Source organism: Lissotriton vulgaris, chromosome 7 (genome assembly GCF_964263255.1).
Source record: "Lissotriton vulgaris chromosome 7, aLisVul1.2, whole genome shotgun sequence".
In the NCBI taxonomy this organism is placed as follows: domain Eukaryota; kingdom Metazoa; phylum Chordata; class Amphibia; order Caudata; family Salamandridae; genus Lissotriton; species Lissotriton vulgaris.
The window spans coordinates 603,115,359-603,141,546 of record NC_141695.1 but is presented as its reverse complement, the minus strand read 5'-3'; the positions used below and the strand labels follow the sequence as shown (position 1 = coordinate 603,141,546).

Genomic DNA, 26,188 nt, shown 5'->3' with positions numbered 1-26,188 from the left:
GTAGACTTACCATAACTTGGTCTTACTGCTGGTGGCTGCGGTGCTAATCTGCTGGCATCACACGTACAACAGGGGCAGAAGTGCTCTCTCTGAAGGGGACATGCTCCTGCAGGTGGAGTGGCATCATGTCAAGGACACTGCTGGCTGCAGGCATCACTCGTTGCTCTGTGGCCTCAGTCAATGCTGGTGCTCTGCTGCTGGCGTCATGCTAGCCAAAAATGCAGACTTCTCTCTTGACTGAGCGTGGGGCTCAGCAGAGTGCACGGACTGCATGCTGCCTGCAATGCTGTTCTACTGTGGCTGCAGAGGAGTCTTTTCAATGGCAGCAGCAATCTTTTTAAAGACAGCTCAGCGCTGCTGGGAACAGCGTGATTAGACAACAGGCGTGTGCCCCAGCCTCTCCAACATGCAGGCCTGTCAGGAGAGGGCCCTCTCTATACAATCTGGGGCGACAGTGTGCCCTATGCACCCTCCAACCCCCGCAGGAAGTCTCAGGTCAGTGCTCCTCCTGTTTTCACTGGGCGGCAATCATTGTCTGCTAGTGCTTGGGGTGGAGTGGCCCCAGAAATAAAACACACATTTTCCGATGCATAGTACATCCGGCACTAAAGAGCATGGCCTACTCTGCCTACTACATAGTTAAAAGGTGCTACCTGAGCCTAGCAGCGGCTGGCACCAGGAATGGCAAATTTAAGCTATTATCGACATTGTCCAGTCACCCTGCATGGTCATGAGGTTAGGGCAGGCGCGCCTTACCAGAAATTAAAGGCAAAACACGTCCCTCTGATTTATGAGGGCATTGCTCGGTGATGCTCATGCTGTGACATGCCACGTGGTATTAACCACATGGCTGCTGGGCGTTTCCCCCCCCCTGTGCTGGAAAATGCCATTTTAGTGGCACCATGACGAGCTCAGCTCGTCATCAGCACACGACACCCGTGGGTGATGACGAGCTCAGCTCGTCATCAGCATCGAAAGGGTTAAGGAGGCCGCAGCAGGGCTGAGTGAGTCTCCAGTGGGACACCCCCGCGCCGCACGGCCACCAGCTGCTGCGTGTGTTCCCCTCTGCCTGCCTTCTGCCTCGCCGCCGGCCTCGCTGACGCCGTGGTCGCTCCCCTCTGGTTTCCCAGTTGTTTTGCCCTAAATTTGTGCTTGTCTGTTTCTGCCGTCTGCTCGCGTATTTTGCTGTTTTTCCTTGTTTTGCCCGTAATTTGTGCTTGTCTGTTTCTGCCGTCTGCTCGCGTATTTTGCTGTTTTTCCTCATTTTGCCCTAAATTTGTGCTTGTCTGTTTCTGCCGTCTGCTCGCGTATTTTGCTGTTTTTATTTGTTTTGCCCTAAATTTGTGCTTGTCTGTTTCTGCCGTCTGCTCGCGTATTTTGCCGTTTTTATTTGTTTTGCCCTAAATTTGTGCCTGTTAATTTCTTTGTATCCCCTGTGCCGTGTCCAGTTTCCTTCCTGATTGGCCGCCTACCTCGCCGCCCTCCGCTCTCGCTTCCCGCCACCGACATTGGCCCCGCCCCTTTTTCTCTTCTGTTCCCTCCCCGCTCCCGCCTCCCAGCTGCTCCGCCCACCCGCGCACTTCGCCTTAAATGGCGACCGTGCGGACGCGCAGCGGTCACGCGCAGCGGGCGCGCCGATTGTGCGCCGAAGGCGCGCCAAAGGTAAGCCCGTCTACGCCCGTCCGCGACCGGATCGCGACCAGCGCCAGGACCCCTGGCCCCCGAAGACCCCGACCGACCCGCCTGACGTACTCCGCCGCCACCCTCACCGCTCTCAACACCGGCCGACTCCCAGAATGCCATCAAGCCTCTCCACGACGTACCCACGGACCCTTCAGCTGCCACGCCTGCAAGTTCACCTGCATCCGGACCTGCCTCGCACCAGCACCCACCAAGCCGAACACCAGCAGTACCCACCTCAAGTGCATCCTGCTCAACACCCGCTCCATCCACAGACATGCCATCGAACTCTGGAACCTCCTCGACACCACAGCTCCAGACGTTGCCTTCCTCACGGAGACCTGGATGAACGCCTCTTCAGCTCCCGACATCGCCATCGCCATCCCAGAGGGCTACAAGATCGTCCGGAGGGACCGAAACGCCAACCAGATGGGAGGAGGCATCGCCATCATCCACAGGAGCACCATCCGTCTCACGACCAGCACCGACAACTCCCTGACCACCGCCGAACACCTGCATTTCCAGATCCACACCAACCCGAACACCACCCTCAGAGGCACCCTGATCTACCGACCCCCTGGACCACGCACACAATTCAGCGAGGACATCGCCGACTTCGTCAGCCCACATGCCCTCCCCTCCGCTGACTACATCCTCCTGGGAGACCTCAACTTCCATCTGGAGAACAACAACGACCGCAACACCAGCACCCTGCTCGACAACCTCACCAACCTGGGACTCAAGCAACTGGTGTCCACCCCCACCCACCTCGCCGGACACACACTCGACGCTGTCTTCTCATCCAGCAAGGACATCAACTTCAGCCACACCACAGAGCTTCAATGGACGGACCACAGCTGCGTCCACTTCACCTTCAAGAAAACAACGACCCACCACCACCAGCAACAGACCGCCCGCAGAAGCTGGAACAAGATCACAGCAGACCAGCTCGCCACCTCCCTGAGCCAGCACCCTCCTGCCAGCTCAGCGAACCCCAGCCAGGCCGCCGACAACCTCACGAAGTGGATCAGCAACTGCGCGGACGAACTCGCCCCACTGAGGACCCCGCCCAGCAGACCCGGCAGCAAGAAAGCCCCATGGTTCACCGACGAACTCAAGAGCTCCAAGAAGAACTGCCGAGCCCTCGAGAAAGTCTGGAGAAGGGAACCGACACCGGACAACAGGACCTCCTTCAAACTTGCCACCCGGAAACACCACCAGCTGATCCGCGCCGCCAAGAAAACAGCATTCAAGGACCGGTTGGACAACAACGCACACAACTGCAAGGAACTCTTCAACATCGTCAAAGAGCTTTCCAACCCCAGCGCAGGAAACAACGACATCACCCCATCGCAAGACCTCTGCAACTCCCTGGCTTCATACTTCCACAACAAGATCGCGGACATACACAACAGCTTCAACAACCAACCAACGCACACCATGACCGAACAACCACCCCCCACCACCACCCTCCACGCCTGGACCCCGATCAGCACCGAAGACACCATCCGCACGATGAACTCCATCCACTCCGGATCACCGACCGACCCCTGCCCTCACCACGTCTTCAACAAAGCCGACGCTGTCATCGCACCCCACCTGCGAGACATCATCAACACATCCCTCGACACCACCATCTTCCCCGAGAGCTGGAAACACGCCGAACTCAGCGCCCTACTCAAGAAACCAACAGCGGACCCCACCGACCTCAAGAACTACCGCCCCATCTCGCTCCTCCCGTTTCCAGCCAAAGTCATCGAGAAGACCGTCAACAAGCAGATGGCCGCTTTCCTCGAGACGAACGGATCCCTCGACCCCTCACAGTCCGGCTTCCGAGCCAACCACAGCACCGAGACCGCCCTCATCGCCGCCACCGACGACATCCGAGCCCTGATGGACAATGGAGAAACAGCGGCCCTCATCCTCCTAGACCTCTCCGCGGCATTCGACACGGTCTGCCACCGCACCCTAGTGCAGCGCCTCAGCAACGTCGGAATCCAGGACAAGGCGCTGGAGTGGATCACCTCCTTCCTCGACGGGAGAACACAGAGAGTCCGCCTACCACCGTACAAGTCAGAGGCCACCGAAGTCATCTGCGGCGTCCCCCAAGGATCATCTCTGAGCCCCACCCTCTTCAACGTCTACATGAGCCCCCTCGCGGCCATCGTACGCAAACACAACCTCAGCATAATCTCCTACGCCGACGACACCCAGCTGATCCTCTCCCTGACCAACGACCCCGCCGCCGCCAGAGCCAACCTGCACGAAGGGATGAAAGAGGTAGCCGAGTGGATGACGACCAGCCGCCTGAAACTGAACTCGGACAAGACGGAGGTCCTCATCCTGGGCCCCTCTCCCTCCGCCTGGGACGACTCCTGGTGGCCTCCCGCCCTGGGCACCGCACCCAAACCGACAGACCATGCACGCAACCTGGGCTTCATCCTGGACTCCTCCCTCTCCATGACCAGGCAAGTCAACAACGTCTCCTCGGCATGCTTCAACATCCTACGCATGCTACGGAAGATCTTCTGGTGGATCCCCACCGAGACCAGGAAGACCGTCACCCAGGCCCTCGTCACCAGCCGACTGGACTACGGCAACGCCCTCTACGCCGGGACCACCGCCAAGCTCCAGAAGAGACTCCAGCGGATCCAGAACGCCTCAGCCAGACTCATCCTCGACATCCCACGAACCAGCCACATCTCCGGACATCTGCGAGACCTTCACTGGCTCCCCGTCAACAAAAGAATCACCTTCCGCCTCCTCACCCACGCACACAAAGCCCTACACGACCAAGGCCCGAGCTACCTCAACAGCCGAGTCAACTTCTACGCTCCCAAACGCCACCTCCGATCAGCCAACCACGCCCTCGCCGCCGTCCCCCGCATCCGAAGAGCGACTACAGGAGGAAGGTCCTTCTCCCACCTGGCCGCCAAGACCTGGAACTCCCTCCCGACCGACCTGCGCCTGACCCAAGACCACCTCTCCTTCAGGAAGAAGCTGAAGACCTGGCTGTTCGAGCAGTAGCGGCTCCCCCCCCCCCAGCGCCTTGAGACCCCACGGGTATGTAGCGCGCTTTATAAGTGTCACTGATTGATTGATTGATTGATTTGATTGCTGGAATCACGCAGCCAGCCCCAATGCCACAGTGATGTACAAATTGTGCATTAAGTTCCAGTAGAGCTGTAAAATAACCCTGCTTCTGCCAGGTCGAAATCACCCACTTCTCCCCACCCCTGCTAACTTATTAGCCAATAGCAGCAGTGTGGTACCGGAAGAAACACCGACAAGAACAGACAAGAGGCCAAAAAGACCTAAAAAAGACATCATGACAGTGATAGGGTACTAAAGTGGGCATCGGACCGCAAGCTACTGGTAGGCTGATGGCGAGCTACCGGTAGCTCGCGATCGACCTGTTGGAGACCCCTGGTTTAGACTCTTTGCAAAAATAAGGATATCGTCCAAATACGCTTGCACCCCTTTTAGATCTTTGAACATGGTATCCCATAAGCCTTTCTAAGACGCTGGCCGCCGATGCCAACCCGAAAGGGAGCAATAAAAACTTAAAAGCCCAAACGGAGTGACACCGGTTGTCAACTCTTGAGATTCTTTGGACAAAGGGACCAGGTGATAGGCAGATTTCATATCTATCAAAGAAAACCAGTTTGCCCCACCCAAATTCGCTAGCAACTCTTGTATCTTGGGCAGTGGATGACAGTCAACCTTAATGTTTTTATTCAGACCCCTAAGATGTGCACACAACCTAATTTCATTATTTTTTTTACAAGCGACCACAATGGGGGCAACCCATTGTGATGATTCTGTAGGTTGAATAATCCCTTGTGAACACAAGTCATCCAGCATTTTCTTCAGTTCTCCCTTCACACTCAATGGTACAGATTGCACTTTGTGTGAAACCCGAGAAGCATCTGGTAACAGCTTAATCTTATGTTCTACGCCTTTTACTAGACCAACTTTATCACTAAAAATATTTCTAAATTCCTTTAAAAGATCCGCACAATACATTTTTGCATCTTCAATACAGCAAACAGGCAACTCTCTAGCTCTTATGGGATTGTCATCCCCCGGTACCAAATATAGACCCATTCTAGCCAGATCGTTCCAACCCACAATGTTTTTCCCTTTGATTGCTACATATATTTTGGTACAAATGGACCCTTCTAACATCTGTTCATTACCCCTGAAAAATCCCAGCAGGTTGATGTCTTTCTCCCCAAATGCTTTTGGATTGATATCAGTTTCCAACAGAACAGTTTCTTTTCCCCATTTTTCATAGAAGGTAAAATCACGAAGAATGGTGATACCCGAACCCGAGTCAGCCATAATTTGCAATTGAACTCCATTGATAGTCGATGAACATAAAGGGCCTTTTATCTGTTCATTACCTGTATCCAGAGTTGACAACAAATTGTCCATAGATTCGGAGCAATCTTCCAATTCTACGTTGCTTACCTTTATCGTTTTTTTCTGAAACCTGCAAACTTTTTGAAAATTTCCAATCTTTTTACACACGGAACAACACTTATTCAAAGCTGGACACCCTTTAAAATTACCAATATGAAATTTCGAACCACATCTATAACAGAAGTTTTGACCTTTTTGTTGAGCAGGCTTTGCCACTTTATCTTTAGAACTCACAGCATACAAGCCCCCTTCATCATACTCATCTGCAACCAAGTTTACCTTCGGAGTTATTCCTGACATCATGGCCTGGATTGAAATTACAGACCTCTCAATGCTTAAGGCTAAATCTATAACCTCTGACAGAGTAGGGTTTTTACAACTAAGTATCCGTTCCTTAATCTTTGGTGAAGCGCAATTAAACACGAGTTGTTCTCTAATATAATTATCCAAGAGTGGACCAAAATCACATGAAATCGCCAACACTCTCAAGGCTGCAACATATTCCTCCACCTTCTCATCCTCATTTTGTTTACGCTTACAAAAATTATGCCTTTCTAACATAATATTAGGGGATTAGTCAAATTGTTTTTTTAATCTAGCTATGGCCTCAGAATAAACATTCCATTGTCTGTCCCCTGATTGACCAGAAGGAGGAGTAATTGGTGTTAAACTGTTAAAAATGTGTTGTGCTGCTAACCCTAAACTGCCAATTAATAAAGCAAACTTACGAGGAGGAGAACATTCTGTGGCATCAATAGCTACAAGGTGGTTTTGAAACAACCCAAACCACTCGGACCATAACATAACAGGTTTACCCGGTGTGTCCAAAAATGGTGGTGGTTGAGTGATGTCTTTTACTGAAGACATGTTCTGCTGAAAGACAACCTAAAAAATCTTAATACAGAACCCTGAAAACCAACACCCTGAATACTGTGCCCCTAGAGGGCGTTTTACTGTAGCAGTTGACTTGCGTGAAAGAAAACTAAGTTCCACTGAAAATGTGATCTCAATAATATGCCGGTAACCAGAGGAATTAATTTAGTTGCTGTTGAACGTTTTCACTACGTATTCCCACGTTGACAGACAAAATCAGTTAGTGCACATTAAATGTTCCAAATTAAGTAATCCCTTGAACATAGAGAATAAGTCTTACTGAAATCGTAAGAAACTGCCATTGTTGCTAAAAGCGGAAAGGGATGGCCATTGGTCCATCTTCAACCGCAATACATGAGATGCTCCGATAATGAAATGATAGAACTTCACAAAAAAAAACAAAATGGCGGCACGTTACTTACTCACCAACGGGTGGCTCTCGGCACGTTTGAGCATTGTAGAGTGCTGCTCAAGTGCGGAATGTCACTGACAAGCGCCGAACAACACTGACTAGCTCAGGTTCCGGAATGCTCGAGCTAAATCAGAAGAGCGTACTTCGGAACTTCGGTAAGCGTTCCCGGCTTTGTATTCTTTCAAAAGAGGTTGCGCTCCAAAGACAAACGTTATCATCAATAGACTTAAGAAAGACTCATGTGATCGCCAACAAACAAATCCGACCACTGTTTGTCCTCCGTTGTAGAGTGAACCCCTGATTCACGCAGGCAAATCATTCTATCAAGAGGCAAAGTTCACTTACTCCGAGTCTCTATTTAAAATGATATGACTGCATCCATCACCTCACTTGATCCAATCCTACCGTAACTCGACGAATCTCAGACAATTCAATGCTTTGAGATGTAGTCCATACTGACGTAGAGGATACTGTGGAGTCAATCTTCAAATTCACTTAGTTTTCTATTTTCTTTAGAGAAGAAAAAAAATGCTCGATCCCAGACGAATAATAAAATTCTTGCGTGGGTCGGTGGGTGAATTAAAATAATCCTTAATCGTCGCCAATATGTAATGAGCCAGGAGACATTACATGTAGAAGAAATGTTGATTTATTCCAAGAAGTAATTCACCCACAGTCAGGAGCGCCTTGACAGCCCGGATTCCATTTAGCAACTGAAGTCCCTGAACGAACCTCGAGTACAACAACACTCCCGATCAATTCAAAGCAATACACAACATTACATGAATAATATTCTACAAGCTCAACATTCTACAAAGCATTACATCACCACTACAGTGGGCGAGCGGGGATGGGCTTGCCATCATTCCACTGTCATGTTAGCAGGCTGGTGGGTTGCAGGCCCTGTCACTGCTCTCGGGGCAGGACGGACCGGCTGCCATGACCTGAGCGAGGCTGATTAGAACTTTTTGGCAAGGGCTATTTTTGGTTTCCAGTCGGGCCCTGGGAGTGACACCCTACCAAATAGGCTGTGAAGGATAAGAAAGACATTTGCAGAGATAGGCACTCCCTGCACTGCCACAGGCTGCCACCCCAGAAGCGGACTGCACTTGCATTAAAGTAAAAATACACACAAACACATAAACAAGCATTGAAAATGCATTAGGTCTCGCCCTGGTTTAAGTTAAAGTAGTCCTCTTTGTAAATAGGCGGCTTTTTAGCTTCGCTTTTATTAGTGATTTTCAAACTTTCATGTACATAACATGCAAATGTATGCATATATGTATATGTATATGTATGCATGCATATATTTGTATTTATGAGAGGTAGAGGTAGAGAGCAGAGAGTAGTCGAGAGAGGTAGAAAGTGAGTAGTATAGAGTAAGCAGTAGAGAGTAAGTAGAGTGAATAGTAGTGAGTAGTAGAGTGAGAATAGTAGAGAGTAGTAGAGTGGTTAGTGGAGAGTGAGTAGTAGAGAGTGAATAGTAGAGAGTGAGTAGTAGAGAGAGTAGTAGAGAGAGAGTAGTAGAGAGAGAGTAGTAGAGAGAGTAGTAGAGAATAATAGAGTGAGTAGCAGAGTGAGTAGCAGAGAGTGAGTAGTAGAGAGTGAGTAATATAGAGTGAGTAATAGTAGTAGAGAGTGAGTAGTAGAAAGTAGTAGGCAGTAAATAGGGAGTAGAGGGTAGTAGAGTGAGTAGCAGAGAGTAAGTAGTAGAGAGTGAGTAGCATATAGTAATAGAGAGTGAGTAGCAGAGTGAGTAGTAGAGAGTAGTAGAGAGTGAGTAGAGTGAGTAGTAGAGAGTGAGTAATGGAGAGTAGTAGAGAGTAAGTAGTAGAGCGAAGTAGAGAGTAAGTAGAGTAGAGGGTAGTAGAGAGTGAGTAGCAGATAGTAAGTAGCAGAGAGTACGTAGTAGACAGTAAGTAGTAGATTGTAATAGAGTGAGGAGTAGAGAGTAATAGAAAGTGAGTAGTAGAGTAGTAGAGAGTGAGTAGCAGAGAGTGAGTAATAGAGTAGTAGAGAGTAGTAGAGTGAGTACTAGAGAGTACCAGAGAGTATTTGAGGAGAGTAGTAAATAGTGAGCAGTAGAGAGTGAGTAGTAGAGAGTGACTAATAGAGAGTGAGTAGTAGAGAGTGAGTAGTAGAGTAGCAGTGAGTAGCAGAGTGAGTAGTAGAGAGCGAGTAGTAGAGAGTAGCAGTGAGTAGCAGAGAGTGAGTAGTAGAGTGAGTAGTAGAGAGCGAGTAGTAGATTGTAGTAAAGTGAGTAGTAGAGAGTAGTAGAGAGTGATTAGAGAGTGAGTAGCAGAGAGTGAGTAGTAGAGAGTGAGTAGTAGAGAGTAGTAGATGGTGGGTAGCAGAGAGCGAGTAGTAGAGAGTAGTAGAGTGGGTAGTAGAGTGATTAGTAGAGAGCAGTAAAGAGTGAGTAGTAGAGGAGAGTATTAGAGAGTGAGTAGTAGAGAGTAGTATAAAGTGAGTAACAGAGAGTGGTAGAGAGTGAGTAGTAGAGGAGAGTAGTAGAGAGTGAGTAGTAATGAGTAGTAGAGAGCAGTAGAGAGTGAGTAGCAGAGTGAGTAGTAGAGAGTAGTAGAGAGTAGCAGAGTGAGTAGTAGAGAGTGAGTAGTAGAGAGTGAGTAGTAGAGAGTGAGTAGTAGAGAGTGAGTAGTAGAGAATGAGTAGGAGAGAGTGAGTAGGAGAGAGTGTTATACATGGCTGGAGACTGGCTATGAGTGCATGGAGAGGAGAAAGGGCTGGCGAAGAGTGCAAGAGAGCATGCGGTAAGAAACAGTTTCCATCACAAGAGTGTTATACAAGGCTGGATGCGAGTGCACAGAGAGGAGAAAGGGCTGGCGTACAGTACAAGAGATACTACAGTAGGAAACAGTTTATAACATGAGTGTTATGCAAAGCTGGGACTGGGTCTAGAGCGGCTGGCTGTTTAAAATGTTCTTTTTCACTGTATGTATCGCCCCACATTACTATAAACATACCTTGGCATCTTTGGCTTCGTAGCTCACTGTATGATTGCAGGGAAGGAAGGGCACCCAGGCACTCCTGTCACTGTCCCTGGGGGGACTACAACGCCCCTCAAGCATTTCATTGCCACTGCACGGAGTAATTAACAAAATCCTCTGGTTTGCACCTTATTTTACCTTACTGTACCTGTAGTAAAGACACTTTAATAACTGACATCCCGAGGCATTGTACCTACTAGGAGGGCCATGTCCTAGGGCACAACCCCCTCTGCCCCCCTCACCTTGCACCCGTGCACGCCCCCCACTGCCCAGCTCACCGGCCGCCAGCTGCATCCAGGCGCACACCTTGTAGACAGTGGCCGAGTTACAGAAGAAGAAGAGGCCGAAGCAGAGCATGGAGCCGACGATCAGGAACATGGAGATGCCCACGAAGAACATGGCGGTCTTGAAGGTCCCGGAGGGGATGCTGGCGAAGTCCAGAGCGCTGCCCTTTCAGATGAGCTTGAAGGTGAGCGCATTGCTGATGCAGTAGCTGAAGAGGCCAAAGTAGCAGCCTGGGGGTGTTGATGCTGTCCCCGATCCAGTAGGGCTGGATGAAGATCACCACCAAGATGGTGATCTACCACACTAACGTAGTTGGTGTGGTAGATCTTGGCAGCCTCCTGGGCAGGCAGCATCTTCGCCATAGCGCCCGTGTTCACTGGCTCACTTCAGCAGGACGCTGGGGCTGTACCTCATTCACTGTCACCTAGATAGAGACGCTGTTTAGGTACATCGGGAGCTCTACCTCGCCCTATCGATCCTAAAAACCCACTGTTCGGATTTAAGTTTCAAGTCAGAGGCGTGCATTCCGCCGGGGGTTTTGTCGCCATGGAGCTAGGCCTTCAGGCTCCAGGCCAGGGCAGAGGCGGGCGGGATCGTATTCTGTAACCGAAGGCTCGATGAAATATTCATGCCTCAGAGGTGTCCGAACCAGGCCTCCCCCAGGGCTGCTGCCCGCCAGCACCAGAGCCCCAAAGAGCACAGCCGACCCAGAAGGGCATTGAGGGCCAGCGCTGTAATACTAATTGGTTTAAAGAGAATTAACTGAACTATGGGATGGGCCGGGCAGATAATCATAATACAGTGGCGCTGTGTGTGACAAGAACGCGTTGGGTCTAACAAAATAGCACTGGCAGTGCCAAGAGTTTTGGTTTTTGTACGCTGGAAAGATGTATGTAAGCTTTAATAATACAGAGACCAATCATGCCTGTTATATCTTGCCAGCCTGAGATAGGAAATTGAAGTCCTTCTATTGTTTTCACAATTCGCTGATCGTACACTCACGAGCGCCATGACGTAGACTTTTCTCTTTTTAGGTCTGCTTTCCTTCAGAAGTAAAAGGTTTGTTATCTTTATGGGGCCATGTGTTTGGCCCCATAAAGAGAATAAACCTTTTACGCCAGAAGGAAGGCAGACGAGGCCGTCGAAGTGGGACGTCTCAAAAAGAGAAAAGTGTACATCATGAAAAGCTCTTTCCCAATGGCTGGCCGCCGTTTAGCATAAACGGTGACGCCAGTCAATGGGAAAGAGGGGCGGGGCTTAAAGCCCGATACTCAAAGCTCCTTAAAGTCATAAAATCTCACCAGCGAAACTGCGCATGCGGAGCCTATGCAGGCGAGACCTAAAAACGACCTTCAAGAGGAAAACTAGCGGAGGTAGAAAGGAAAAATGTGAACCAGCATCAAACAGGGTTCACCTTCACAGGGAAGGTGCAGAAAATCAAAGGAAGGGAACATAAATAGAGGGAAATGACAGCGCCTGAAACATATGTGAAGTGCCCCTACAACAGAGGATTCTAATGAAAGACGTTTTGAGATGACTCCAAGTAAAAAACATCCAAATACATTAATGACTCTTTTTGCATGGTGCCATTTCGCCCCCCTCCCCAGTACAAGAGCATAAACCTCCTCTAGAACAAGCTCGGTAGTCACCTGTTGCACGTACTCGTACAGCTCATCTGCATCAGATACATGCTCAGCTTCTGGCTTTCCCAGCCGGTGGAGGATAGTGTAAAGGACTTCCTCATACAAGAGACTAGACTGCAGACGGTGAGAGAAAGAAGAGGTGAATCAGCATACACTGAGGGATGTTTGAGAATATACAAGCATAAGCTGGAGACAAAGTCGTAGGCACTTACAAACGCAGAATTTGGCTGTATTTTGGGATTTTTTAAATGCATTGCGCAACACACCATGAGACTTTTCTTTAATAGTCCGCAATGCACCGCCTCAGTAGAGAATTGTCCTAAAAATCCCCTGGATTTACGAGAGCATCTCAGTAAAGGACTCCCCCTATAATCCCTTGGAGTCTTACATGCCTCTGTTCGAAACAGTATTCCCCGAAAGAATCCTTTAGAGTACCATATGAACTACCTCAGAAAAGAACACTCCTACAGGAACCCCAGAACTCTCATCTGTACAACATCAGATAGGAAATCCCCCATACAATCCTCTGGAGTCTCACATTTATCATCTCTCCTTGAATTCCCAATTGCACAACCTCAGAAAATAACATCCTTACAGGCTCACATTAAGTTCCACATACGCAATCTCAGAAAAGAGCTCCCCTGCAGAATACCAACAGCACCACATGCATGACCTAGACCTGAACCCCCACACAGACTATGTTGCAATCCCGTATTCAGAGTTCTTCTATAGGCAGAAGAGAACTCCTCCAAAGAATCCGGGAGACTACCACATGCACTTCCCTGAACATAAATCCTCCCAAGGTCTACCCAGGAGACATACATGTGTACATTCAGAAGAACCCCCCTCACCCCCATAAAATCTACAGGAATACCACATGCACAATCTCAGAAGAGAACTCACAAATAGAGGACCCTGGACTCCCATATACCCATCCTCAGAAGAGAACTCCTTCACAGAACCTCCTGGCCTACCACATGCCAATTCCTACAGCATAACTCCCAGAGTTCCCAATAGTTCCATATGCATAACTTCCAAATAAAATATCCCATTAGAATTAACTGGACAATGACATGCACATCAGAATTGAATTCCCCAGAAAATACCCTGAACTTCCACATGTCCATCATCAGAAAAGAATATCCCCTTAGATACCACAGACTAACACACAACCTTACAAATGCAACTCATTGTCAGAAGAAAACTCCCCCACAGAATACCCTAGGGTTCTAAGTGGTCTAAGTTGGAAGAGAAGTCTCATACTTAATCCCAGGAAGTTCCACATGTACAAAATCAGAAATGAGAATGCTATAGAAACCCCTGGACTATAATAAGTGAGCTCACCCACATAATTTTCTGGATTCTCTCATGCATGATCTCAAAGAACTCCAAATAAAAAACAAAATCACATGGGGTCCAATTTGCAAAACCTTAGAAGAGAACTCCCAATCCTCACCTCCATGGAGTTTCCCAAATATCTTGAATACATAATCTCATAACTCCTACAAACAATCTTCTAAGTGTCATCTGTATAACATTTCAGAAGACAGTCCTGACCACTGAGTATCCCAAATGGCCTCCAAGCAAAATTTTACAATTGGCCCACACATCGATTCTCCCAAGAGTCCTTATAACAAAACCTCAGAAAAGCCCCTATCCCTATGTAGTCTATTGCGATTCCTCTATGTATAATCTCAGGAAAGATTCTTATTGAATCTCCTAACTGCCCTTTCTCGAGTTCGACATGACTCACAAGTCATCTAATAACAATGACACTTAACATTCAAGCATACATCAATTCAACAGCAAAGGAGACACTTTTTCAATTTAGAACCCCTGTGAAATCAAATCTCTTATCCAGAATCAATAGTTCAAGCAAATAAGTCAATCTCTTTTACAGCAAAAACTGGACTGTGGAAAAAATCTACTCCTAAAATTCCCCAAATGTACCTAACTTCTATCAAAGCAGACACCCAAGCAGCTGCTAAGCTTGCCACAGGTACTAAAAGTTAAATCACATATTCTGTACTACGAAGGGAGTTGCCATGAAAGTGAGAAAGATCTTTGAACTAACCCACATCAAGCATAAAGCCTTATTTTTGGAACCCTCCACCCTCCCAACCATCTTGCCAAGGAATAATCAGCCCCAATGGTCAAATTTCTCCTTGCCCCATCATGAGAAAGATGGCAAACTTTTTAAACAATGCTGGAAATGTACCCAATATGTGGAACGCCTCCCACAAGGTATTAGGTCAATTACACCACAAAATAATTCATTCTGCGTGTTAAACACACAGAATATCAGGAGTCATTCATATACTCTTCAAAGCACTTTGTTTTCCACAGAAGCTTAAAAAAAACTTCAATTCAAATACTTTAAGAGAACTCTTTGGAATCATCTAGAGTCTTCCAGACTTTAAAAGAGCACCCCGAGGAATTACACAAGGGTCCCACCGTGTAGTTTCCAACCCAGACCATTAGAGTTGCTCCACTCAGAGACATTTGGAACAGCCTAACAAATCATGTGTAGGAGATGGACTGAACTGTGCTCATGAAGTCTCACCTGAGTTGAAGATGGCAACTCGGGCTCCGGAACGGGGTCTTTGGCATTCTTTTCTTGGGCTATACGCACAGTGGGCCCCCGTCTGTATTGAGCCTGTATGGGGAAAATGACAGGATTATTTGTTATACTATCTGGTACCAATACCCTTCCCTTCCCACTCGATAGTCTTATGAAATAACTCTACAGTGCATTGAATTAATTGTTACAAGGTGTGCTCCTCCCACACATTACAGTCCTAACATTCGTATCTCAGCATGGGACATGCCCTGTGTGGTTCTTCTGCAAAACACGGGCATTGAAAGGTAGTATGCACCTTACTCAGAGAGAAATTGGAACAAACATTGTCAACGTAGTTATGGGAAGTGTGAAAGGCCACTACCTTCTTTTTCATGAACAGGGACAAGTGAGTGCAGCTGACAGAGACTTGAGAGGAGGACAACCATGAAACAACTCTATTATTTCTGATTCTTTTTAATGCTTAGCGTCAGAAACTAAGCCAATGAAATGGGCAAGTACACTCTTCCAAAATGTGGGTGTGCCCAGCTCTAACCCCGTCGTCAGATTACTGATTGAGTCACAAGATGCAAAGATGCACAGGTAACACCAACAGTAACAGACATCATGATTTCACTGAACTTCACACTTTCGTGGTGACAATTCTCAGGCCATCCTCACAACTCCCTCTATAGACCAACTCCTTCAAGATGCCTTTTAGATAATTTAGTTCTCATTTTTATAAAGTTCAGTTTAACTAAGTAGGTGTCAGTGCACCGTACAACAGAATAAGGGAGCTGATGGTTAAACCCCTTACATAAGTAACCAATGAAGGAATGGGGTGGAAAAAGAGAATGATAACATTTTAAACTAATCACGAAATGGAGCACAGAGGAAGAGAACTGTGCATAAAGAATGCAGCAGGTTGAGATTGAAGGAGATTGAGAGGGGGAAAAGGAAGGAGGCAGATTGTTTAGTAAATTAGGAACAGTGGAAAACTATAAGAAATATGGTTCTGGACAAATGAATAAGGAGCAACTTGAGGTCTCAAGTAGAAAGGTGCAAAGGGTATGCTTGAAAAGGCTGAATAAGAGCAAAGTGGGATACGAGGACAGGGAGAGATGAAATGCCGAGAGGATGAGAGCAAGGATTTCAGGGAGGATATGGTGAGACCTAGGGGAAGACCACCGAGGCAGACAGACTAATAAGCAGGAGAGCACCGAATGGAACACTTCAAGTGAGAAATCTTAAGCAGAAAGGAGCAAAGGGTATAAGAGAAGAGAAATGGCAGAAGTTCAGCAGAAGATGAAGACAGGCAAAGATGAAGTAGTGAGCAATAGTGCAGTAGAGTCATGGGTAGATCAGAGGATTTAAAGGAGAGTGATCATCTTCCGGCTCCTATATGGCCTCACACTAGCTCGATCTTAATGAAATGAATTTTATGTTATAAAGTGACCATGTCTCCATCACTGCTCTGTCCTCTTTCTCTTAACTGTGTCTCTCCATCTTACTTGCTAGTGTTTATTCTTGCTCTCTTTTGCCTGCTCTCATTCATGACCGGGCCTCTCTAAAACCCTCATTCTCTGTCTCAGGAACCTCTCATCCTTTTGAAAGATCTCATTATCATTTCTAAATCCTGAAAGCATCTTGCCCTCTATTTCACTTTCTCACTTGACGCCCTAACCAACAATCCCAGCTTTGCATATTATCATTGTTCATTTACCTCCAGCAAGTTCTGCCATTTCAGCCTAATTGCACTTAATAGATATGCCTCAGATAAAAGGCACTAAACAGAGCATGTAAACACACACATATAAATACACCCGTACAGCATTATGATACATAACATGTGGAACTGTTCCTCTTTAACAGCAATGCAATAAACAACCATTTGACAAATTAGCGGAGAAAATCTTGACTTTATCTACCCCCCTATCTCGGACGTTCTAAAATTGTCACCATTGTATTTTGAGGAGCAGAGCTAGGAGATTGAATTCCCTTGCTTTGCATGTTTCATGTTTGAAAGTCCTTAAAAAAATTGACATAGCCTCCTACCTTGGTCCTAGTTAACCGGGAACCTGCCAAGCTGCCTTCCATCTAAAGGAAACAAAGGAAACACATTTGGAAAAATGATTTTATAAAATTCTACCGTATCTCGACACTCTGGGGCTATGATTCCATCCCGGATTCTGTTTGCAAGCTAGTTTTTAATGGCTAAAACTTTAATAGTAGCTCAATCTGCACCATGTCTTTACAATAATTTTTGGCTGAGTAATAGGGAGATTCTGGCGAATGAGACCCAGCACTACGTGCCCTAAAGTGGGACAACACAGAATACTCACAGCATGTCCATAATGAAATATACTGCCAGATTACAAACACCATAAAATATCAAACCAATATCTTTATTTTCATCAGTATATATCGTTACAGAAATATCAGCCTTTTCTGTGGTTATTTATTTAACACTTTGATATACCGCGGATCATCAATCAGTACTAGAGCACTTTAAATAGAATCACAAATAGCATGGCTTGCATAGAACATATTTTGGACAAACAAAATCATGATAACAACCATTCCACATAACACAGCTATAGCTCCAATGAAAAGGAGTAGGGGGAAAGATGGACATGTGCGATAGTGGATTAATTAGCCTGAAAGAAAATACCAAGGATGGGTTTCCAAATTACTGCAAACTACAACCTCTTATAAAAGTAATAAAGAAACAAAAGTAGCAGACATTCAGCAATTACATGCTAGCTTTGATAGCAGAATTTTATGGGAAGAGCGGGAGGTATGGGCACAGTAATTATTCAGATATAGTCTGAAGAAAAGGACATTCAAATGTTGGCAAAAATAAATCAGGCTGAGTTTCACTTAATTCCACTGGAAGTGAGTTTCGCAGAAGTGAAACAGCTCCTAATAAAGCTAGATGCTACGCATGAGTTTTTTCGAAGGCAGGAGGTTTAGGTAGTACATTTGTTATGCTCCTGGATTCTCTTGGGCCTTCTGACTATGAAGCGACGTTGGGTGGGGAGTTGAAGTGGTTACCCTTATAGGCCAGGCATTTTATTCTGGCTTCCATCGGTAACCAGTGCAATTCATCCATTGTAGGAGTGCTGTAATTAAAATATTTACTAGATGACACAAGTATTGCTGAACCACAGAGAACAGATTTCAAGAGCTTTAGGGCATTCAGCGGGATGCCTACCAGTTCAGCGTTGCCAAAGTCAATCCTAGAAAGAATCTTATAAAGAATGATAGAACATAGAGGTGTAATAAAGATATACATAGTTATGTTATGGTACATCAGAACCTTTGTAGCATAATTTCAGTTTGTTTAGTGTATATTAATTATGCAGCCGGGGGGGTGTTGGGGGGTTGGAGATAACAAGGTGTCTCCAGAAGGTTGCTTTTGATTTTCCACACTCACAATTCTATAGGACTTACTTGTTTTGTATTATTTAAAAAAGGGTTAATAGATGCTTGCCAAATTTGGCAAGCATTACATTCTGCTCTGATGCACAGCCTATTGAAGGAAATATATTCTGATCAATTGACAAGCTTCCTCTAAATTAGAACTTGTAAGACATATTTATTCAACTTACAGGGGATTGAATCAATTTTCAATAAAAAAATCAGGTATATCATTTGTACACTTTCAATAAAAATGCTAATATGAGATTATAAAACTTAAAAAGTCCAGATATGTAACAGTTAAAATACCAGAGCAACTTTAACTTTTTCCATGGTCGATTGCACAAATCCACCTCAAGCAAGCACCATCTACATGCAACTGCAAAAATAAACAGAATTACCATTGTAAAGGCACTTTAAATGGTGCTTTTTAGATCGTTTGAGTTTTTGTAATATCCTCTATTAAGTGAACTATATAGGAATATGACTACATTTAGAAGTGGTGCAGTAGGGTTACATTGCACTTTCAGAAGATATCCAACATCTTTATTATAATCTTACTTGAGAAATGATGGAGTAAAATTAATTACATGGCGCATAAACTTCAGTGGACCACAAAAGCTTACGCATGTAAAGTTTGGTGCACTGTGGTTGAGGAATTCATACGTATATCAAATTTGTATTAGCCAGCATTTGTCAACTTTTCAATATGGAGTTTTTCATAGAACTACGTAGAGGATGTTTCTCAAAGCTGCTTATATCAATTTAACATATACTTAAAGACATCTTGGACACTTTCAGAAAGTTGACCTGGGAATCTATTCTGCCCGTGGCTTGCTGTTGGCTTTCTGCTTTGTAACTCACATTTTCTGCCTTTCAATTTGCTGGCTTTATTTGCTTTAAGCTGTGCAGCTTGAGTTCGTACCTCCCCATGCTAAAGCCATGTTTACAGTATTCTTCCACAAACTCGTTTTCTGCAATAAACAGGCCTTTAAACTTTGTTCTTATTTCAACACATTTGCTAGGCATTCAAAGAACACGGTCAGATGTCAAGCTGTGTTTTCGTGAGAGTCTGATATTTATTTTGCTTTTGGCTGACTTCAAAGTCAGAGGGTTCAAAGGAAAGAGGAATGCTGCCCACTTTCCTTCGGGGTCAGCCTCAAATTGTGCTTAGGTGCCAATCTACAGCAACTGTTGACTATCATTGGCGCTTAGTGCATTTAGTAATTATCTCGACTTAAAACTTAAAAAATTCATATCTCTGGTTCCCTGTACTGAGTGTTTTATCATTGTATTATCTTTTACTATGTTTTTCTAATTCAAATTGGTTTTTTTGTTTTGCATTATGATTGTACTACTGCATAAATAATTTCCACATTGCCATAAATTAAGCTGACTGCTCTGTGCCACAGCTATCTGGAGGGTTGAGGTCAGGTTCATTTAGTGCCTCTGACAAAGGTTGTGATTTTTCTTTGAGGTGAGTAGACAGACACCCATCCCAAATAATAATCCAATTTCTTTTTGTTTTTTATTTGTTGATACTTATTATTTTCATAACTTATGGTTCCTACATCGTATTTTAGGCATTTTGGATAGAAATCTATAGGAAAGCAATAATCCATTGCTAATAAAAATCATGATATTCCACCTGCAATCTTTGACAGTCTATATTACATATTTATAATACAAGAGCTGTAATCTCATTGGTCAACCAGATATTACTCATACACCTTGTCTGAATACACAGGAATAACCCAAAGGAATGGTGCTAGCTTACCCGTGACCCAAACCTACATTCATCAGCCATTCTAGAAAGTATTCTGTATCGTTAGAATACAAGCTAGTGGTCCTAAAAATAGCTTACCTTCTTAGTGTAGCAATTAAGGAATAATCCTACGCGAACAATGTGGTCCCACCAGACTACCTTGTCAGCACTAAATAGAGAGTCTATAAACCAAGTATTTTCATAGCAGCTTAACATACTACATTTCACTATACCACAACGACTCATGTAATTGATATTTGCTCAAATGAATACTGGGATCACACTAAATATTTAAAAAAAGGATATAATGCCTTCTATAAAGTAAGTACTTATTAACTATAAGGTACCTACTCACATGACTGACTGATTATGAAGCATCAGACAACATCACACAAATGTATAAAGCAACTCTGACTTTAGAAAAGAACTACATTTTTTCTTCCTGTTCCCATATCCTAAAGCCAACACATAACCAACACATAACCCCATAAGCCATACATTCTAGTATACCCTTATCACTTGAATCCAACATGTGAGAAACCATGGCTTTTTGCAGTGTCCCCCCCCCCACTTGTTGCCACCATTTAGACTGCTAGATGCTGGTTTTCTGTCTCTGATTGTGCCCCAGCCTCTGCTAACCAGACCCAGGGCCAGGGCTCTGATTAAACGTACATGGTAATTAGGTATATTTACATTTGGTATTGACAACCTAAATGTAAGACCCTAGTATATGGTAGGGCATGTAGGTTTAGAACCTGCAGAGGCAAACTGGGATTGTAACCCAGATAGGTATATGCATTCTAAACAGTAATACCCGGTTGCCTCTTCTTGAGGTAAGACCAGATAGAATGAAACACCCACAGAGTATTATACGAAGTCCTTTTGAACAAGACTGTGTCTATAATGCCAGTGTGGGGCACATGGCCGTATTCACATGCTTCGGTATTGACATGCTTTAGTGCTACAAAGCCTGGGCGCATAACACACCCGGGCGGGCCCGTCTGTGGCCGAGGCTGGGCCATCCAGTTTTAATTCATCCAGTGAGGAGTACTTCTACTGCCGACTATCGACTGGGGAGAGGTGAGCCTTACTATATTTTGTGTGACTATAATATCACCAGTATCCTTCTGGTCAGCAATTACTACACCACACCCATTATACCCGGTTGATCATAATGTGATACGCATAGCAATTGAGTCGCTTGGGGACAAAAACATAAAAGCACAAAATTAACAACTACAGACACAGCGCTTATACCCCAAGCAAGCACTACCTTCAAGGACAGTGACATTTTAATAGAAGAAGTAGAGTTGTTGCTGGGGAATGAAAATGTCAAAGGTAAAAATGAAAGAGGTCACTGGCCAAGAGTGTGCCTATATTTGGGTGGAAAACTAAAAGGAATACTAGTACCATTAATGCAACTATTAAACCCTTGATTGCCCAAATCTCGGATCAGCCACAGGTGGCAAACACTGGGAGTGCTAACGAGAATATTTCTAACCTGTGTTGCGCCGTTCCTTTGTTAATATACAAAATTGACGCATTCATTGATGAAAATAAAATCTTGTCCTTATTAACAGAATCGCCCATTTGATCTCCACATCAACCTCGACTCCCCAATATGCAGTCAAGCAGGGCCAGAGACCCATGCCCAGGATTGCTGATTGATAGGCCACAGGTGGGAGAGTGTATAGCTGGCAGGCAAACACTCGGGCAGAAAACTCTTGATCATCCCACAGATAGGCACAGTGACGTTACAATGGTCAAGGGAGATTTCCCCAAAAAAGCGCACGTGGGCCGAGGGGGTATACGCACTTGAGTTAGGAACACATAGCCGATCAGGTCCTAGCACACAGTAATCACGCGCTCCTCATGTACGACATCTGGACATGTTAACCACATTGTGTCCACGCAAGGTTGAGACCCACCTGTAGTAACCATTCAACTATTCATTTATGATTCCAAAGACAACAATTAACATTCCTCACCATATATAGTACACTGGAAACTTTTACAACCCATTGTGCTTTGTATAAAAGGAGGACGTACACGGATTGTAAATTGAGACAGTCCTCAGACCTCGTGCCTGTAACTGTTCTCCCGGCTGTAATATTTAATGAAAAAACTGTTACAGTTTTGCCAAACGCTTCCTGTCTTCTGTTAGTTAAAGGATTTTGAACTCAAGTTACATTTTGACGAGCCAACCAGGAGGGATTGCAACATCATACCGGACTGCAGCCGAAGGAAGTAGACCCCGCCCAGACGGATTCACTTTTGCGCAACAAGAAAGGTGGGCAGACACAGGAATTGATTTGACGTTATGCTGAATTCTCCAGGATGGAGGTCCGTCCTAAAGCATCTGTCACAGAGGGTAAGAGACTGCGGGCCAGATGTATCAAAAAAGCCATTTGCGATTCTCAAATATTGATTTTTACCGAATCTATATTTGGGAATCGCAAAATGCAATGTAATAAAACATACTGGAAATTTTAAACGCCTAATTACGATTTCTTAAAAATCGCAAACGCAATTAGGGAGTCGGTATTTGTAATTGCGACTTCATTCGTTCCTATGGTGGGCCTCAAGGCCCATAGGTGCGAATGGTCTTACATTACCTAAATTGCGATTACCTAATTTGTAATTGCAAATTAGGTCATGCAAAAGCAAGGGTGCCCGGGGGACTAAGGCCCCCCTGAAGCGCCCCTAAAAAAAGGTGCACATGTAGGTACACACATGCCCTACGTGCACAACATGGCACTTTGCTGTTTTGTGCATTTTGTAAAGTTTGCACAGGGTTACCATCAACTTGAAGTTGGTGGTAATACTGTATCCTAACTGCACAGTTCACACTTAGGAAAGGCTTCTTAACTGTGCATTAGGGATCTGCAAATTGTGATTCCCTATTTGCATTTACAATTTAGGTAATCGCACAAAATTGCAATTACCTCATTTCGAATTCCAAAGCCTTTCATACATTAGGAAAGGCCATCACCTTACATCTCTGCCTTCTGAGCTTTGGCCCCCCTGCATGGGTGATCTGCCACCAGCAAAGGAGAAAATTAAAAGCCTTGGGGTCTGGTTTGAACCCCAATTAACATTTAAGACTCATGCTCAGAAAGTCGCAGGCAGCTGTTTCGGCCTGTTGCGGTCAGTGCGGAAAGTGCTCCCCCTTCTGCCTTTCCAATCTAGGAAGCTCCTAATCCAAGGCCTCATACTATCAAGACTGGATTATGGTAATGCACTCCTCCTAGCTGCACCCAAAAAGACAATTAATTCCTTGCAGCGGGTTCAGAACGCTGCAGCAAGAATGCTCATGGGGGCACCTAGAAGGACCTCGGCCAAACCACTTTTGAGGTCCCTGCACTGGCTCCCCATACAGGAACGAATTGTATTTAAGACTCTGTGCATCACACACAGGACATTGCAAGGCAAAGGCCCTCCCGCCCTAAGAAAGCTTATTAGCCCCTATAAATCCTCAAGGACCCTCCGCTCGGATGGGGAGAACCTGGTCTCCGTCCCTAGAGTAAGAAAAGCCCGGTCTGGAGGACGGCGGTTCTCCCTGAATGCAGCAAAACACTGGAACGCCCTCCCCAGGGAGATCCGGATGGAATCCTCCTACCCTAAATTTAGAAAATCACTCAAAACCTTTCTTTTTCCTAAAGTAGATTAATCCTATTTCCCCCCTTCCCTCCTTAGGGCCTTTCTGCTTTTCAGTTAAGTTTAGCGCTGGGACGCTCAAGGGCATCCATGCGCTTTATAAATCTAATTTCATTTCATTTCATTCATTTTGCATGCACAAATGGCCGCATTTACCGATTTGCATTGTCTGCAAATGCAAAATAGTTACATACATCTGGCTCTACATCTGAGCCTAATACATAGTCTAAAGCATTTGGCATATGGTAAACTAGAGAGAAGCATAAAAAGATAACCTAAGCAATTGTGCCACTGACATGGTCTGGCATATTACATATTTCAAATCTATATAAAGTAGCTAAGCACTTCAAATTTTTAAAAACGAATATGAAACTCGAAGGCAGATTTTTAAATTGCGTGCTCCAGTGGTGGCCTGTTTATCTTTACCGTGCCCTAAATTCAACCAACCTCACTCAAGTCTCATCGACTTGACCACTATGCACAATTGCTCAAAGTAGTTACAACCAAATGAATAACGAATCAAAATACATACATTTTGAACACAATTATCCAAGAATTGAATTAAATATTTAAAGCTGAAATCAAGCTATTGTGAACGAGTTGAGTCTTTTGAATGTGTTAGCTCTTGAAAGCACTGTGTGCATAAACATTTTCTGATTATTATGTTGCATGTATTTTGATTAGTTAATCATTTGGTTAGATTACCTATTTCATAAATTCTATTGAATCAGTCATAAGGTGTTCCAGTGGAAGTCACCTTTGTTCGATAGCGGAGTACGCTAGCTAAGCTGAACATAGACCTTGATGGCTCCCAGGGCGCTGATTTTTGTGATATAGCCATCCTGATTGGGCAGAGTTGATATCTCAGTCTCATAATTTTTTTGTTCAACGTTTTCCCAGTGCTAAGAGGTTTCTTAACAACCTTAGTATCTGAAAGGAGTGTGTGAGGTGAACCTGGCTTACCCCGAGCCTAACTGGGCGGAATTCGGACATAGGGAAAAAATTGGACCCAGGAAACTGGGCGTAATGTGTGTGGCCAAGAGGGGCCGGTGATTCCAGAGTTATTATGATATGGTTTCTATGATCACCACCTTTGTCTAGGAGCAGATAGTAGCAAACCATCCAGCTCACTTAGGGCCAGATGTACAACCCTTTTTAACAGTCGCAAATGGGAAATCGACCCGGTTGCAACTGCTAAAATGGGTTGTGAAATGTATAAACCCAATTTTGCAAGGTTCTAACCTATTACCGAATGGCAACATATGGTTTGCGAGTCACTATTAGGAAGGGGCGTGCCAAGGGCGTCCCTTCGTAATAGCAAGTTACAGTGGTATGTACGATTGTTTTGCGACCACAGATCGAGTCACAAAACAACTGCAATTCTAATAGGTGGTAAGCCAGTCACACACGGGAAGAGGTCCCCAGCAGACCCCTTTTCCATTGTGAATATATGTGAAAATAATTTTAAAGAGCAGGCAGTGGTCCCAGGGACCACTGCCTGCGCTTAAAAAAGAAAAAGAAAACGTTACATTTTTTACTTTTAAATGCATCCTGCTTTCCTTTAAGGAAAACTGACTGCATTTGGGCAAAAAAAAGTTACTTTATTTAAAAAACACATACGTGGTGTTCTACTGTCCCAAGTAGGCCACCATCCCTGTGATATGTGAGATTCCGAAGGGCGTCACAAATTGCGACCTACCTAATTAATAATATTGAGGTGGGTCTTTAGCAACCCCATTCGAAATCGCAAACAATGTCTGAGACATTCCTTTTTGGGAGTCGCATATTGCGATTTGCAAAACATCGCAATTTGTGGCTCGCAAAATGGAGTAGTCATACATGTTTAGAACGTAGTAATTTCTTTTTTTCCAAAGTATTTTTTTCTGTTAACCATTATTATACTTTATTATGTATATGGTGATGTTGCATTGATTGTTTATTGAAAACTGTATTGTGTGAAAAACTGTTTGTGCAGATGCTATTCTAACATATCCCATATTTGCGCTACGCTGTACAAATGTATTTTTATCTTGTTTTTATTGACATGTTTGTTCAAACTGTTTGATGCAAATATTGTTAGCGCTTAGCTTCTAGTACATAATTTGTAAGAGTGCACTACATACGATTGCCCCTAGAATTAGATAAACCAAACTAAAAAACGTCTTTTGAGTTGTACTATTTATCCAAATTACTAAAATTGCTATGGATTCCCAACTGAAGCGTATGGAAACTAGGTTCCCCAAACAGATAAAGAGAATTAATAGGTTTTGCCAGATGTGGCATTTACACAAAAAGGTACATACATTTCCCTGGCTTAAGGGGGAACATTTGACAAAAATATAAGTTAACACACTAAAACACATATAAAGACTAAATATGCAGGACAACGAGAGCAAAAAGAGAGTTGGTGTTAGAATTATGGGCATCTTTGATGTTGTCAAAAGCGATAACCCCACAATGCCG

General features: G+C 44.9%; 1 protein-coding gene across 3 annotated transcripts in view; it reads right to left on the bottom strand.

The window, feature by feature from the left end:
- Positions 1 to 26,188, bottom strand: part of UNC13D (unc-13 homolog D) — a 707,512-nt gene that overhangs the window by 501,358 nt on the left and 179,966 nt on the right. For all 3 annotated transcript variants that reach the window (XM_086930728.1, XM_086930726.1, XM_086930727.1), the window contains exons 2-4: positions 16,939 to 16,980; positions 14,890 to 14,982; positions 12,333 to 12,440 (exon numbers count right to left, since the gene is read on the bottom strand). In XM_086930728.1, coding sequence (XP_086786854.1) covers positions 12,333 to 12,440; positions 14,890 to 14,982; positions 16,939 to 16,980 — 243 coding nt within the window. The remainder of the gene's footprint in view (positions 1 to 12,332; positions 12,441 to 14,889; positions 14,983 to 16,938; positions 16,981 to 26,188) is intronic.